At 43.5% G+C, this 14522-nt stretch overlaps 1 protein-coding gene across 1 annotated transcript in view; it reads left to right on the top strand.

Annotated features, from left to right (window-relative positions):
• Window positions 1–14522, top strand: part of PLEKHM3 (pleckstrin homology domain containing M3) — a 243650-nt gene that overhangs the window by 126423 nt on the left and 102705 nt on the right. The window contains exon 4 of the mRNA XM_075829885.1: window positions 1612–1757. Coding sequence (XP_075686000.1) covers window positions 1612–1757 — 146 coding nt within the window. The remainder of the gene's footprint in view (window positions 1–1611; window positions 1758–14522) is intronic.

Genomic DNA, 14522 nt, shown 5'->3' with positions numbered 1-14522 from the left:
TGCCTCTTGCCACCACATACGTAACTGTCTCCTGCGTCTTCTGGCTCTTGGCTGACGCTGCTATGCTCTCCCGGTATATGGTGTTTCTGGCCTCTCCACCACCGCTCTCCTCCAACTTCTCTCTCGCCCAATTTACCAGCTTTCCCAGGTACATAAAATACCCTCCCCCTTTGTTTATTTCCTAAGCAATTCGGTTCTATAGTCTACCTTGCTAGTTCTACTCTGTTGTGTAGAACTACACGGTGTGTCATGAACATGACACACACAGCTCTAAAGACTACTATTACGAGCACAACCTACCAATCATAATGCTACATCTGACAGAAATAAGGAGAGGTTAGGCAAGTCTGGCGGCCAGTCCTCAATTGAGTTTTTCTTTCTTTGATGTTTTTGCCTTCAAAGGGACATGTTGAGTCCTCCAAAGCGGTGGCAGCACTGGTTAATACAGAAGGGACCGCTTCTAAATAATGATGAGATCGAGTTTCCCTAGCATCGATAGAAAACTTTACCGGAGTGAAATTTCACTGCTATGATTTACAGCAAAGCATCATTGGCCACGTTACAATTAATATTAGCTACATAATTTAGGTAAATGTGTTTCCTCAAGAAAAAAATCTTCGTTTTCCTAAACACGTTGGAAGTCTTCTGTTCCATACTTAGTGACATCACTTCAATAGACACAGATGTAGTAGCGGGGAGTACACCACCACCTGATGGAATGTTTCTCTCTGTACCGCCATTTCTCACTATCATTTAGCTCTTTCACACACCCTTCTTACTGTCCATCTTACTGATTCTAATTTTCAGCTGGACATCCGCACTAGACCCACACTCTCCTTTTAATATATCCGGCTCTTCGTTACAATATACTGATCTATAGATAAGTCGTTTTCTTAGGTGAGCAATGAATTTCATAAAAGTACATATTTTCCAGCAAAACAGAAGACCTATTAACTTCTGTTTATTATAGGATCTTCTAAATTCCCTAAGGCGGGATTCACACGACCGGGTCGTTCCCGAGCCCGAGTGTCGGCCGGTAAAATCGGCCATTTTGCCCGGCCGGTTTGCATTAAGTTTTGCATCCGTGCCGGGCCAGGCAGATCCGGACAGTGACCTCAGCGGCAACTCCTGAAGGGGAATCCCCATGTGTTTTCCCAGCCGTCAAAAAATCGGTTGTGTGAATAGCCCTATTAGGGGTCTATTATTCCTAATGCAGCCGTGTGCCGGCCGATTTATGAACGGCCGGCACCCGGCCGGGAAACCCTGCCGTGTGAATGAGGCCTAACATTAAAGGGTTCTACTGCTGACAAATACCTTTTGCTTTCATGCTATAATGTATACTATTTTTTCTGCCTCCCATAGATTTCAATGGGAGGTCAGAGGTTGAACCGCGGCAGGAAAGGTCATGGCACTTTTGTTTCCGTGAAGTGGCGAAAAGCCACCCATTAAAGAAACGCCTTTGCCTCCCAATGAAATCAATGGGGGCGATTTCGGCCGTTTTTGTGGCGCTAACACTGACGCCGTTTTCACGTCAAAATCAGTGCAAAGAAACTTTCTGTGAAGTGACCCCTACTGTGCAACTAATATATATCTTTCTTCTAACTTGCGCAGGTTGCCAGAAGCCAATTGGGCTCTCCAATGAAAAGGCCAAGGTGTGCAGTTATAGCGGGTGGTATTATTGTAGCTCATGCCACATAGATGATGGTTTTATTATACCCGCACGGCTCGTTCACAACTGGGATACATCTAAACATAAGGTAAGGTTTTATCTACATTAAACAATAAAGACAAATTCACTTATAAACAAGTGGCTATGTAGTACACGTAGATCACTACTTTAAAGAGGCTCTGTCACCAGATTATAAGTGCCCTCTCCTACATAATCTGATCGGCGCTGTAATGTAGATAACAACAGTGGTTTTTATTTAGAAAAACGATCATTTTTGACAAAGTTATGAACAATTTTCGATTTATGCTCATTTGTTTCTTAATGGACAACTGGGCGTGTTTTTACTTTTTACCAACTGGTCCTTGTGAAGAGAAGTGTATGACGCTGACCAATCAGTGACCAATCAGCGTCATACACTTCTCATTGTTCCAGCTCATTGTTACAACGTGATTGTGCAGTGAAAGAAGCTTTCCTCTGATTGATTTGAATGTTTTTCCATGTGTCTGCTCATTTCAGAGACCAACTATTGGTGTGTAGACTTAACTTTAGGCCTTAAAGGGATTGTCTGAGATTAGATAAAAAGGTTCAAATTTTCCGTTGTTGAAAGGCGCTGATTGGTGGGCAAGTCATTCCGCCCTGCCAATCCTCGCCTTTCGATGACACTAGCGGCGCGATGACGTCATCGCGTCGCTTTCATTGTTGAAAGTTGCTGATTGACAGGGAACGGGATCATGGTGAGTTTATAAAGTTTGGGTTTTTTTCCACTCCGTGTTAGTGGCATTATCTACAGGGGGGAGCTATAGGTGGGACACTACCTACAGGGGAGGCTATATGTGGGCACAGTCTACAGGGGGGCAATATGTGGGACACTAAGGGGGCTATATGTGGGACTCTATATACAGGGGGAGCTATATGTGGGGCACAATCTACAGGGGAGGCTATATGTGGGACACTATCTACAGGGGAGGCTATATGTGGGGCACTTTCTACAGGGGAGGCTATATGTGGGGCACTAACTACAGGGGAGTCTATATGTGGGGTATTATCTACAGGAGAGGCTATATGTGGGGCACAATCTACAGGTGAGGCTATATTTGGGACGCTATCTACAGGGGACGCTATATGTGGGGCACAGTCTACAGGTGAAGGTATATGTGGGACACTAAGGGGGGCTATATGTGGGGCACTATATACAGGGGGAGCTACATGTGGGACACCATATACAGGGGGGGCTATATGTGGAGCACCATCTACAGGAGGGCTTTATGTGGGGAGCTATCTACAAGGGGGCTATATGTGGGGCACTATCTACAGGGGGCTATATTGGGGCATTATATACAGGGGGGTCTATGGGGGCACAATCTACGGGGAGCACTGTGTGTGTGGGACACAGTATATGGTGCTATTATAATCAGGGACAGTGTATGGTGCTATTATAATCAGGGACACAGTGTATGGTGCTATTATAATTGGGGATACAGTGTATGGTGCTGTTATATTTAGAGGTGCAGTGTATGGAACTATTATATTTAGGGGTACAGTATATATCACCATGAGAATTTTATCTTCGTTTAGAGGGGCAGAATTGTTTGATTAGTGAGAAGCTGAAGACATCTGAGCGGCAAACTCTGCAGAAATGGTCATGGTGGGGAGAAGTCATCAGAGGTCTGGACCAGATGGAGAAGAAATGAGCAAAATGAGCCCCAACCAAGTATTGAGTGCATATACTATACATACTTTTCAGTAGGCCCACATTTCGGTATTAAAAATCCTTTTTGAAATTGGGCTTAAATAATCTAATTTTCTGAGCGACTAAATTTAGGGTTTTCATTAACTATTAGCCATAATCATCAACGTTAAAAGAAAAAAATGCTGGCAATAGATCACTCTGTGTGGAATGAATCTATATAATATATAAGTTTCACTTTTTGAATTGAATTACTAAAATAAATTAACTTTTGATGATATTCTAATTCATTGAGAAGGACTAGTATGTACTGAGCTTTGTTCTGGTGCTGTATATATGTATTGAGCTTGGTTCTGGAGCCGTATATGTCAGAGCTTGGTTCTGGAGCTGTAATTATATAGAATATATTTATAATAACAAAATTACAGGGCAGATGGAATTGTTTTCATTGCATATTTAATGGAAACCTGTCAGGTAGTTTTAACCCCTTGAACTGCCACCATGCGGTAATAGATGACCTGACAATATTTCCAAACATTTCCCTGTATGTTGTTTTCAGATGCAGACAAATCTATAAAATCAACTTTTAAAACGGTGCACACTATATGCTTATTACTCATTAAAGGGTCATGGGGTGGTGCGGCTATCCTGAAGAGTAAGAGTCTTGCCTCCAAACCCAACTTTCCATGCTTGATTGACATCCCTCTAGTTGTTCTCCATCACTACCAGTCTCCTCCAACTTTCTTGGATGCGCCATTGCTGTGTACTACTTGGGCACACACCGTGCAGCGAGATGTATTCTGCCTAGCTGCACTGCGCATGCCAGTACAAGGCAACGGCGCATCCACAAGAGTTGGAGGGAGCTGCTAGTGAACTAGAAAAGCCAGGGGGATGTCAATCAAAATCTGGGGGGTGCCATTTCAATTTTCGCCTCAGGCTGCAGAAAAGCTAGAATCGGCACTGCGGACAGTGGTGAACACAAGCACCAACATTACAATAACTGCTGCCTCCTGGTGTTTAAAACCACATCTTTCCGAGATTTATTGCTGTGTGCGCTGCAATGATGGGAAGGAGCACTGCAGAAATTAAGTATAGCGCTTGTTGGCCGAGCCACAACTAATCAGCTCTAGACTTGATTTCTGCACTGGTGCCTCATTCATTAGCGCACATCTCTGTCGCCGTAGAGGAAAAGGAGAATTAGTGCCTGCCCAGTCTGCATGTACAAATCAAACCTAATGCTGGTTGGCTGAGCATCAGCCAATGAGTGATGGGCTTGCTCTTTCTACTGCCCCCTGAGCACAGCTTTAGTCTGGCTGCCGAGGAGAAAGAGACTCCAGCCCCTGCCAGGTATGTTGCTGATGGCTGTAGCTCCAGCAGGTTTATTTCTTTATCTGCTTCAGCTTCATGTAACATGCAAATAGCCTTCTACAATGAGGGGGTAGGGGGGCATAAGTGAATGTAAAGGACATGGGTGATGCACACAGTATCTGCAAGCAACCTGCTTATGGGAGGGGAGGAGGTCCAGATACTGTAGATAGGAGGAGCTATAGGTTTATAAGGGTGAGCATCAGATTATGGTTAATTTGAGCCACAGATGGGAGGAGCTTTGTAAAAGGGGCATGGGTTAGTGGGCACATGGACTGGGCTTAGTGGTGGCAGGGGCATATCAGGTATAGATGCCTATGTACTGCCAGCATCCTGCATGCCAGTGCCCAAGAATCCGCTGTCTTCAAATGAAAGCCGGTAAATATAGCAATGTAAGTGAAGTGTTGGATTGATTTTTGTAGTGTGACTGGTTTATGTAGTGTTAACAGTGTATGTCAATTGTATGAGTGAAATATGTAATTTGTGCGAGTTTTGTGTCTTCTTATAATGTATTTGTGTGCTTGTTGTATTCAATGTGAGTGGTATGTGTTTTATAGGTTAGTGTGTATGTGTTATGTGTTTAGCATTTTTGTGGTGTGTGCGGTATGTGTCTAGTGTGAGTGGTATGTGTCTAGTATGTGAGTGGTGTGTGGAGCATCTGTACCAGGTGTGGCTAGTGCGTGTTCAACATGTGTCCTTGGTGTGGGTAGACAACGTGCGGCATATGTCTTAGGTGTGAGTGGCCAAGAGTGGAGGATATATCCTAGGTGTGAGTGGTGTGCGTGCGTGCGCATGTGTCCTAGGAGTCAGCTGTGTGCATGTGTCCCAGGTGTGAGTCGTGTGCGTGCGCAAGTGTCCTAGGTGTGAGTGGTGTGTGTGTGCATGTGTCCAAGGTGTGAGTGGTGTGCCTGCTCATGTGTCCTAGGTGTGGATGGCACGAATGCAGCATGTGTCCAACTTGTGGGTTACATCTGTGCGTCATGTGTCCAGCATGTGAACGTGTGTGTATATGGCTGAATATAAAATTGAAATCATACTATTTAGTTACATGATGGTGATATTTTAGCATTGTGTAATGGTATAATTTGCAATCTTCATACATCAGTATCAGGCCATGATCACGCAATCAGGATTTGATTAGGACTAAGTCCCGGATTCCACACCTAAATCCCTTTCAAATCCACTTGCATTCTGCATCCATTACAAGTGAATGGGCTATTTTATACCCCATTCACATGCAGCGGAAATGGGTCTGCTTAAATTTTTTTCCGCTCCGCAAAAAAAGTCCTCTAGAATAATGAGCATGTTCATTATTCTCGTGGATTCGTTGGAGTTGGAGCGATCAGGAACTATTCCTCTTTTCATTTACACCTGTTTTAATAAATCTCCCCATATCTTGTATAGCTGAAAGGTGGTCCCATGTACTCCAGCCCAACACTGGTGGCTGCATATGGCCCGCGGTGGGCCTGTGTGCTTAAAAATGCCAGGGCTGATTTTAAGTCCCAGTCCGGCCCTAGTTGAGCTGCAATAACAGACACAGTACATGGATCGGAATTACACTCTTTCTGGTGGAAAAACACCTTTTTTCGAATTGAAGGTTTTCTTTTTAAAGGTTTTTATTATTCTAGAATGAATCTGTAGCTCTAGATTTTCCATACAAGTGAAAAGCAAAAATATTAGAAAAAAGTAGAAAAGGTCATTTGTTGTTTCATCCACATGGCAAATCTCAGCTGACTGTTAGTACACATGAGGATCACAGTGATACATGTCACTAAGACATGTCAGATGTCAGTCACAGAACCAATACACTTCCACCTTCATACTCCCACACAGCTTTCATCCTTAATTTGCAGAAAGTTTTTTGCGAGCTTTATTAAGTGGCTTCTCTATGCTGAAAAGCAGCAAGGGACGAAGAACTCTACCAATCAGAAGTTATCTAGTATTTAATACTATTGCCAGAAAAGAAGTATGGTGTTTTGGGAGATGGACAGTGACGTCAGGGGTTTTCCAGGCAACAACGCTTAACAGGTTCCCGACCGCTGGCCGTAAATATACGGCCAGCGGTCAGGGTCTCTAAAGTCCGGCGTATAGTATATATACGGCCGAACTTCAGAGACTGTGCACGCGCGATCGCGTGCACACAGCTCTGTGCCCTGGCTGTTGCTAACAGCCATGGGCACTGGGCACAATGTCAGGGGTCAATCTTTTGACCCCTGAACATGTGATCGCTGTGACAACCAATCACAGCGATCACATGCATTTCTGCATAGAAAACAGTGTGCACGCGATCGCGTGCACACAGCCCTGTGCCCTCGCTGTTACCAACAGCTCTGGGCACTGGGCAGAGTATCAGGGACCAATCTGATGGTCCCTGAACATGTGATCGCTGTGACAACCAATCACAGCGATCACATGCATTACTGCATAGAAATCAGTGTGCACGCGATCGCGTGCACACAGCCCTGTGCACGCGATCGCGTGCACACAGCCCTGTGCCCACGCTGTTACCAACAGCTCTGGGCACTGGGCAGAGTATCAGGGACCAATCTGATGGTCCCTGATCATGTGGTCGCTGTGAAACCCTATCACAGCGACCACATTTGTTTTATTTTGACTTTTCTGGCAGTAAATCTCCTGCCTCTTTTCTTCTCCTCAAACATTGTTTCAGTTTGAGGAGAAGAAGAGACTCGGGAGAATTGCTGCCAGAAGATTACAGTTACAGTGAAAAAAAATACAGTTACACTAAAACATTCTCTGTATAGATAGATTTCTATCTATCTATACAATCTATCTATCCATCTATCTTTTTTTCTATCTATCTACCTTTCTTTCTTTTATTCTATTAGAATAGGCAGGTAGGGAGTATATAATTATATATATATCCACATATATATAATATATATAGCAATAGCGGTTTATTTTTTTGTTAGCGGTAGTGTAGATATATATAGCAGTTAGTTTGTGTGTTTTATAAAAAAAAAAAAAAAAAAAAAATTTGTTTAGTTAGTGTTAGTGTTAGTTACGTTATGGCGAGGAAGTTGTTTAGCGCCGAGGAGGCATACGCCATGCTGTGGTCTGAGTCGGAGACCGCATCAGAGATGGCGTCCGAGATGGAACCTGTTTTAGGTAGTGACGATGACAGCGTCACTTCAGGTTCATCTTCAGGGGACGTTGTCCCTGATGCAGTTGAAACTGCAGAACTTGAAAGCGCAGGGCCAAGTAGCGCTGTAGCACGGGACAGCCTGGTCCCTCCAGTCCAGGCTCTTGTATGGGCACCTGCCCCATCTTTTGGGCCTAGAATCCACGGATTTACGGCCACTCCTGGCATAACCGTGGACAATACAAATTTTGTCCAAATGGATTACTTCCATTTATTTATAACGGACGACATCCTAAATCAGATTGTCCACGAAACAAATTTATATGCCACGCAATATATAAGGCAGAAACCTTCATCCACCCATGCCAGAGATTGGACGCCCACCAATTTGCAGGAATTAAAAAATTTTTTGGGGCTCACCCTAAATATGGGTATTGTCAAAAAGCCCTCCATTAGGTCTTACTGGTCAACAAGACCCGCCCAAGCCACCCCAGTATATTCTGCAGTAATGCCCAGGTCTCGTTATGAGACAATAATGAGGTTCCTCCACTTCAATGACAACGCACAGGCCCCCCCAAGTACCGATGCAAACCGGGATCGGTTGTTCAAAATAAGACCGCTAATAAATTCCCTGAATAATTTATTTCTGCAACTCTACACCCCTGAGCAGAATGTAAGTGTGGACGAATCCCTCCTCAACTTTCATGGCAGACTTAGCTTTCGCCAATATCTACCTTCCAAAAGGGCAAGATATGGCGTTAAGCTCTACAAATTGTGCGAAAGCGGGTCAGGATATACCACCGCCTTCAGGATTTATGAAGGGCGGGACCGCACAATAAATGTTCCTGGATGCCCCCCTGATCTTTCCACCAGCAGTAAGATCGTGTGGGAGATAATGCAGCCTCTGCTTCACAAAGGGTACCACCTGTACTGTGATAATTTTTATTCCAGTGTGCCCCTGTTTAGGCATTTGCATGCTGCAAGGACTGGGGCATGTGGTACCATGCGCAAAAACAGAATTGGTTTTCCACAGCAATTAGTGGGGAAGCGCATGGTAAAGGGGGACTCCTGTGCTTATGCATCTGAAGAATTGCTGGCGGTCAAGTTCAGGGATCGCAAAGATGTGTATGTGCTAAGCACGATTCATACCGCAGGAACAGTGGCAGTGAGGGAAAGAGGGGCAACATCGGACAAACACAAACCAGTGAGCGTGTCCGAATATAACAAGTACATGGGGGGGGTGGATTTAAGCGACCAGGTTTTACAGCCCTATTTAGTAAAACGCAAAACTAAAACCTGGTACAAAAAGGTGGCCATTTATCTGTTACAGGTGGCCATCCACAACTCATTTGTGCTCTATAAAAAAAACAGAGGCAGAGACACATACCTGGATTTCCAGGAAAAAATTATTGAAGGCCTCATTTTTGATGTTCAGGACACCCGAGAATGCCCCCAGTCTGAGGATGTCACGCGACTGACTGAAAGACACTTCATCAGTCGGATTCCCCCAACAGCAACCAGAAGCAACCCCCAGAAAAAGTGCCGCGTCTGCAGAAAAGACGGGCACCGCAAAGATTCCCGATATTTCTGTCCCTCATGTCCCTCGCAACCAGGCCTGTGCATTGAGCCATGTTTTAAAAAATACCACACTGTTCTGCATTATTAGATTTTAGTTAATTTGTTGAAAATATATTTGCCCTACATTACGTTTTTATTTTTCCCCTGATTTTACTCCAAGGGTGAGGGAGGGAATGGGTGGGTGGGGGGTGGATGTCATGTTTGATGTTTTCTAAAGTTCATCTGCTGGAGAGCTCCATTTGCATTAACCTGAAATTTCTTATTTTAGAAAACCCCAAAAAATAAATTCCCATTATACCCCTAGATGAATATTTTGGGATTTCTGCTTCAAGAGCAGATATTTTGGAAGTGTTATAGAAACTCTGTTGAGTTTTGTAAAACCAGCTTTGAAAAAAAGCGATTTGTGAAATAAGCTTCTTCTATCGTCCGCCCTCCTACATCTCTATGTGATAATAAGGCCCACATATTTGGTATCCCCGTGCACGGGAGAAGTGGCAGAATGTGAACGGAGATTAATTTTGGCCGTGGTCTATACTGTGTGTGAAAAATGCTGGTATAAACTGACGCATTTGCTAAAAAATTGCTAATTTTATTTTGATCCATCTTATTCAAGAAACTTTCAGAAGAAAACTGGACTGTCTAAAAATATGATAAACCCCTTGAAGGAAACCTTGTGGGGTCTACTTGTGTGAATGAAGTCATTTATGGGGTGTTTCTAATGTTTCAGCAGCATTAGGCCCCCCAGAAAACAGTATGCGGCTCTAAAATCAAGTGCAGAATTCCTGGACCGAAAAGGCCAAAAAGCCTCCTTTTATGCCAAGCCCTGGCACATGCCCGCACAGTGAATAAGGCACACATATTTGGTATCCCCGTGCACGGGAGAAGTGGAAGATCGTGAAAGGAGATGAATTTTGGCCGTGGTCTATACCGTGTGTGAAAAATACTAGCCTAAACTGACGCATTTGCTAAAAAAGTGCTGATTTTATTTTGTTCCATCTTATTCAAGAAACTTTCAGAAGAAAACTGGACTGTCTAAAAATATGATAAACCCCTTGAAGGAAACCTTGTGGGGTCTACTTGTGTGAATGAAGTCATTTATGGGGTGTTTCTAATGTTTCAGCAGCATTAGGCCCCCCAGAAAACAGTATGCGGCTCTAAAATCAAATGCAAAATTCCTGGACCGAAAAGGCCAAAAAGCCTCCTTTTATGCCAAGCCCTGGCACATGCCCGCACAGTGAATAAGGCACACATATTTGGTATCCCCATGCACGGGAGAAGTGGAAGAACGTGAAAGGAGATGAATTTTGGCCGTGGTCTATACCTTGTGTGAAAAATACTAGCCTAAACTGACGCATTTGCTAAAAAAGTGCTGATTTTATTTTGTTCCATCTTATTCAAGAAACTTTCAGAAGAAAACTGGACTGTCTAAAAATATGATAAACCCCTTGAAGGAAACCTTGTGGGGTCTACTTGTGTGAATGAAGTCATTTATGGGGTGATTCTAATGTTTCAGCAGCATTAGGCCCCCCAGAAAATAGTATGCGGCTCTAAAATCAAGTGCAGAATTCCTGGACCGAAAAGGCCAAAAAGCCTCCTTTTATGCCAAGCCCTGGCACATGCCCGCACAGCGAATAAGGCACACATATTTGGTATCCCCATGCACGGGAGAAGTGGAAGAACGTGAAAGGAGATGAATTTTGGCCGTGGTCTATACCTTGTGTGAAAAATACTAGCCTAAACTGACGCATTTGCTAAAAAAGTGCTGATTTTATTTTGTTCCATCTTATTCAAGAAACTTTCAGAAGAAAACTGGACTGTCTAAAAATATGATAAACCCCTTGAAGGAAACCTTGTGGGGTCTACTTGTGTGAATGAAGTCATTTATGGGGTGTTTCTAATGTTTCAGCAGCATTAGGCCCCCCAGAAAACAGTATGCGGCTCTAAAATCAAGTGCAGAATTCCTGGACCGAAAAGGCCAAAAAGCCTCCTTTTATGCCAAGCCCTGGCACATGCCCGCACAGTGAATAAGGCACACATATTTGGTATCCCCGTGCACGGGAGAAGTGGAAGATCGTGAAAGGAGATGAATTTTGGCCGTGGTCTATACCGTGTGTGAAAAATACTAGCCTAAACTGACGCATTTGCTAAAAAAGTGCTGATTTTATTTTGTTCCATCTTATTCAAGAAACTTTCAGAAGAAAACTGGACTGTCTAAAAATATGATAAACCCCTTGAAGGAAACCTTGTGGGGTCTACTTGTGTGAATGAAGTCATTTATGGGGTGTTTCTAATGTTTCAGCAGCATTAGGCCCCCCAGAAAACAGTATGCGGCTCTAAAATCAAATGCAAAATTCCTGGACCGAAAAGGCCAAAAAGCCTCCTTTTATGCCAAGCCCTGGCACATGCCCGCACAGTGAATAAGGCACACATATTTGGTATCCCCATGCACGGGAGAAGTGGAAGAATGTGAAAGGAGATTAATTTTGGCCGTGGTTCATACCGTGTGTGAAAAATGCTAGCATAAACCGACGCAATTGTTAAATTCTTGCATTTTTTTCCAATTTTGCCCACTTTAGAGAAAAAAATAAAAATGATATATACTGACAAATGCCACTAAAACAAAGCCCTATCTGTCCTTTAAAAAGAGTGTAAAATTCAAAGATGAACTTTATTCACCTGCTGAGTTATAGTCATCTAAAGAAGCGCATAGCAAAATTGTGAAATTTGCTCTGGTCATTTAGCTGTAAAACAGCCTAGTCCTTAACCGGTTAAAGAGGCTCTGTCACCAGATTTTGCAACCCCTATCTCCTATTGCAGCAGATCGGCGCTGCAATGTAGATAAGAGTAAAGTTTTTTTTTTTTTTAAACGAGCATTTTTGGCCAAGTTATGACCATTTTTATATTTATGCAAATTAGGCTTTCCAAAGTACAACTGGGCGTGTTTAAAGTAAAAGTACAACTGGGCATGTATTGTGTATGTACATCTGGGCGTTTTTACTTCTTTTACTAGCTGGGCGTTGTGAATAGAAGTGTATGATGCTGACGAATCAGTATCATCCACTTCTCTTCACAACGCCCAGCTTCTGGCAGTGCAGACACAGCATGTTCTCGAGAGATCACGCTGTGACGTCACTCACTTCCTGCCCCAGGTCCTGTATCATGTCGGACGAGCGAGGACACATCGGCACCAGAGGCTACAGTTGATTCTGCAGCAGCATCAGTGTTTGCAGGTAAGTAGCTACATCGACTTACCTGCAAACGCCGATGCTGCTGCAGAATCAAATGTAGCCTCTGTCGCCTGGTGCCGATGTGTCCTCGCTCGTCCGACACGATGCAGGACCTGGGGCAGGAAGTGAGTGACGTCACAGCGTGATTCGTCAGCATCATACACTTCTATTCACAACGCCCAGCTAGTAAAACAAGTAAAAACACCCAGATGTACATACACAATACACGCCCAGTTGTACTTTAACTTTAAACACGCCCAGTTGTACTTTAGAAAGCCTCATTTGCAGAAATATAAAAATGGTCATAACTTGGCCAAAAATGCTCGTTTTAAAAAAAAAAAAAACGTTACTCTTATCTACATTGCAGCGCCGATCTGCTGCAATAGGAGATAGGGGTTGCAAAATCTGGTGACAGAGCCTCTTTAAAGTAGCGCTGTGCCTGTGGAGTCCTCAGCGAGCGGAGGAGCTCCCTCTGCTCCTCCGACACTGAACTAGTGCTGAAGCAGGGAGCTGACGGTTCCCAGCTTCGGCATTGGGTTCAACTGTATGTATCTGTGTCCTGAGGACGCAGATACAGTTGACAGCGCCACATACCCCCGGCTGCCTGGGACCGCAGGACACCAACTGGAATCCGGGGCTGTCCCGCTGAATCCGGGACGGTTGGGAGGTATGCTATAGGGAGGCATGAGAAGTAATTTTTTATACAGTTTGCAAAATATCTGTGACTTTATAGCTAAAGTTAGGCAAACGTGGAGCTCTTAGACATGAACCTTTATCATCTCTGTGTGTTACTATAGTGTCATTACAAACACATCTTTGTACGGCTGAAAAAATCTCCCAACGTGAATCTTTTCCCCAAAACAGTAGTCCACAAAACCCTTGTGATTACAGTATTTCTGCTGTCACTTTCGGCACAATTTTGTAATCTAAATGTAATCCCTAGTCAGGACCCCCTCTCGGCCAGAGTGGAGATGGCTGCTGCAGCCTTTTTTCGACCAGACCACCCAGTCCGCTATGTCTGTATTTAAAACATACGGATACCAGCTGTCATCCAGATATCTCTGAATTGCAGTTTTTTAATATTGTAGCTAGTCTGCTTTATATAATAGAAATTTATGCATGTCCACATCCTGCTGGCCAACTCTGATATTCACTTAATCGTGTGGCCAGAAGACCTCCTGCCACATGACTACTGTTGTGTGTCAAGACTTTGTAATTCATCTGGTTAACTATACATTTTAAAGGGGCCACTTTATATTATTTTTATGGAATTTCCTTTTTTACTTTTTTGACCGTGAGATGTCCCACTGGTAGAGTCATCCAGTAAAGCATGAGTGTGCTCCATTTTTATCTGCCATGGGATAGATAAATGAAGATTATACAGATATTCTGGATCCCTAAAACCCTAATGCACACAGAGCAATGTGTGCCGCACGTGTCCGTGATCCGTGGAAAGATAAGACATGTTCTATCTTTCCACGGATCAGGTAGTCGGTGAGTTTTCAGTGACCCAATTCACCCACTAAAGTGAAAGGGTCCATGAAACTTATCAGGTACCACTTGGATGCTGTGAAAAATGGCCCTAGTGGCACTCGGTCGTGTGCAAGAGGGCTTAGACTCACTATTCAGGTAGAATTTAGAATAGCATTCTACATTTTTGTATTTAAGTTATTAAGTGTAGAAATAGAAGTATATTTCTTAATTGCAGTAACTTTATGGGTGAAGTCGAAGATAAACCAATAGACCAAAAAAAGTTTCATTTTTTTAATTGAATCTTTCGTAGAGATATAACACTTTTATTTTCCCGTCAGCGTAGCTGTTTGAGGGCTTGTTTTTTTGTGGAACAATTAGTATTTTTTATATCTCCATTTTGGGGTACATATCATTTATTGATTG

The sequence above is a fragment of the Rhinoderma darwinii genome, chromosome 6 (genome assembly GCF_050947455.1).
Source record: "Rhinoderma darwinii isolate aRhiDar2 chromosome 6, aRhiDar2.hap1, whole genome shotgun sequence".
NCBI lineage: Eukaryota > Metazoa > Chordata > Amphibia > Anura > Rhinodermatidae > Rhinoderma > Rhinoderma darwinii.
The sequence above is the reverse complement of the archived record's forward strand: the minus strand, read 5'-3'. Positions and strand labels throughout refer to the sequence as shown.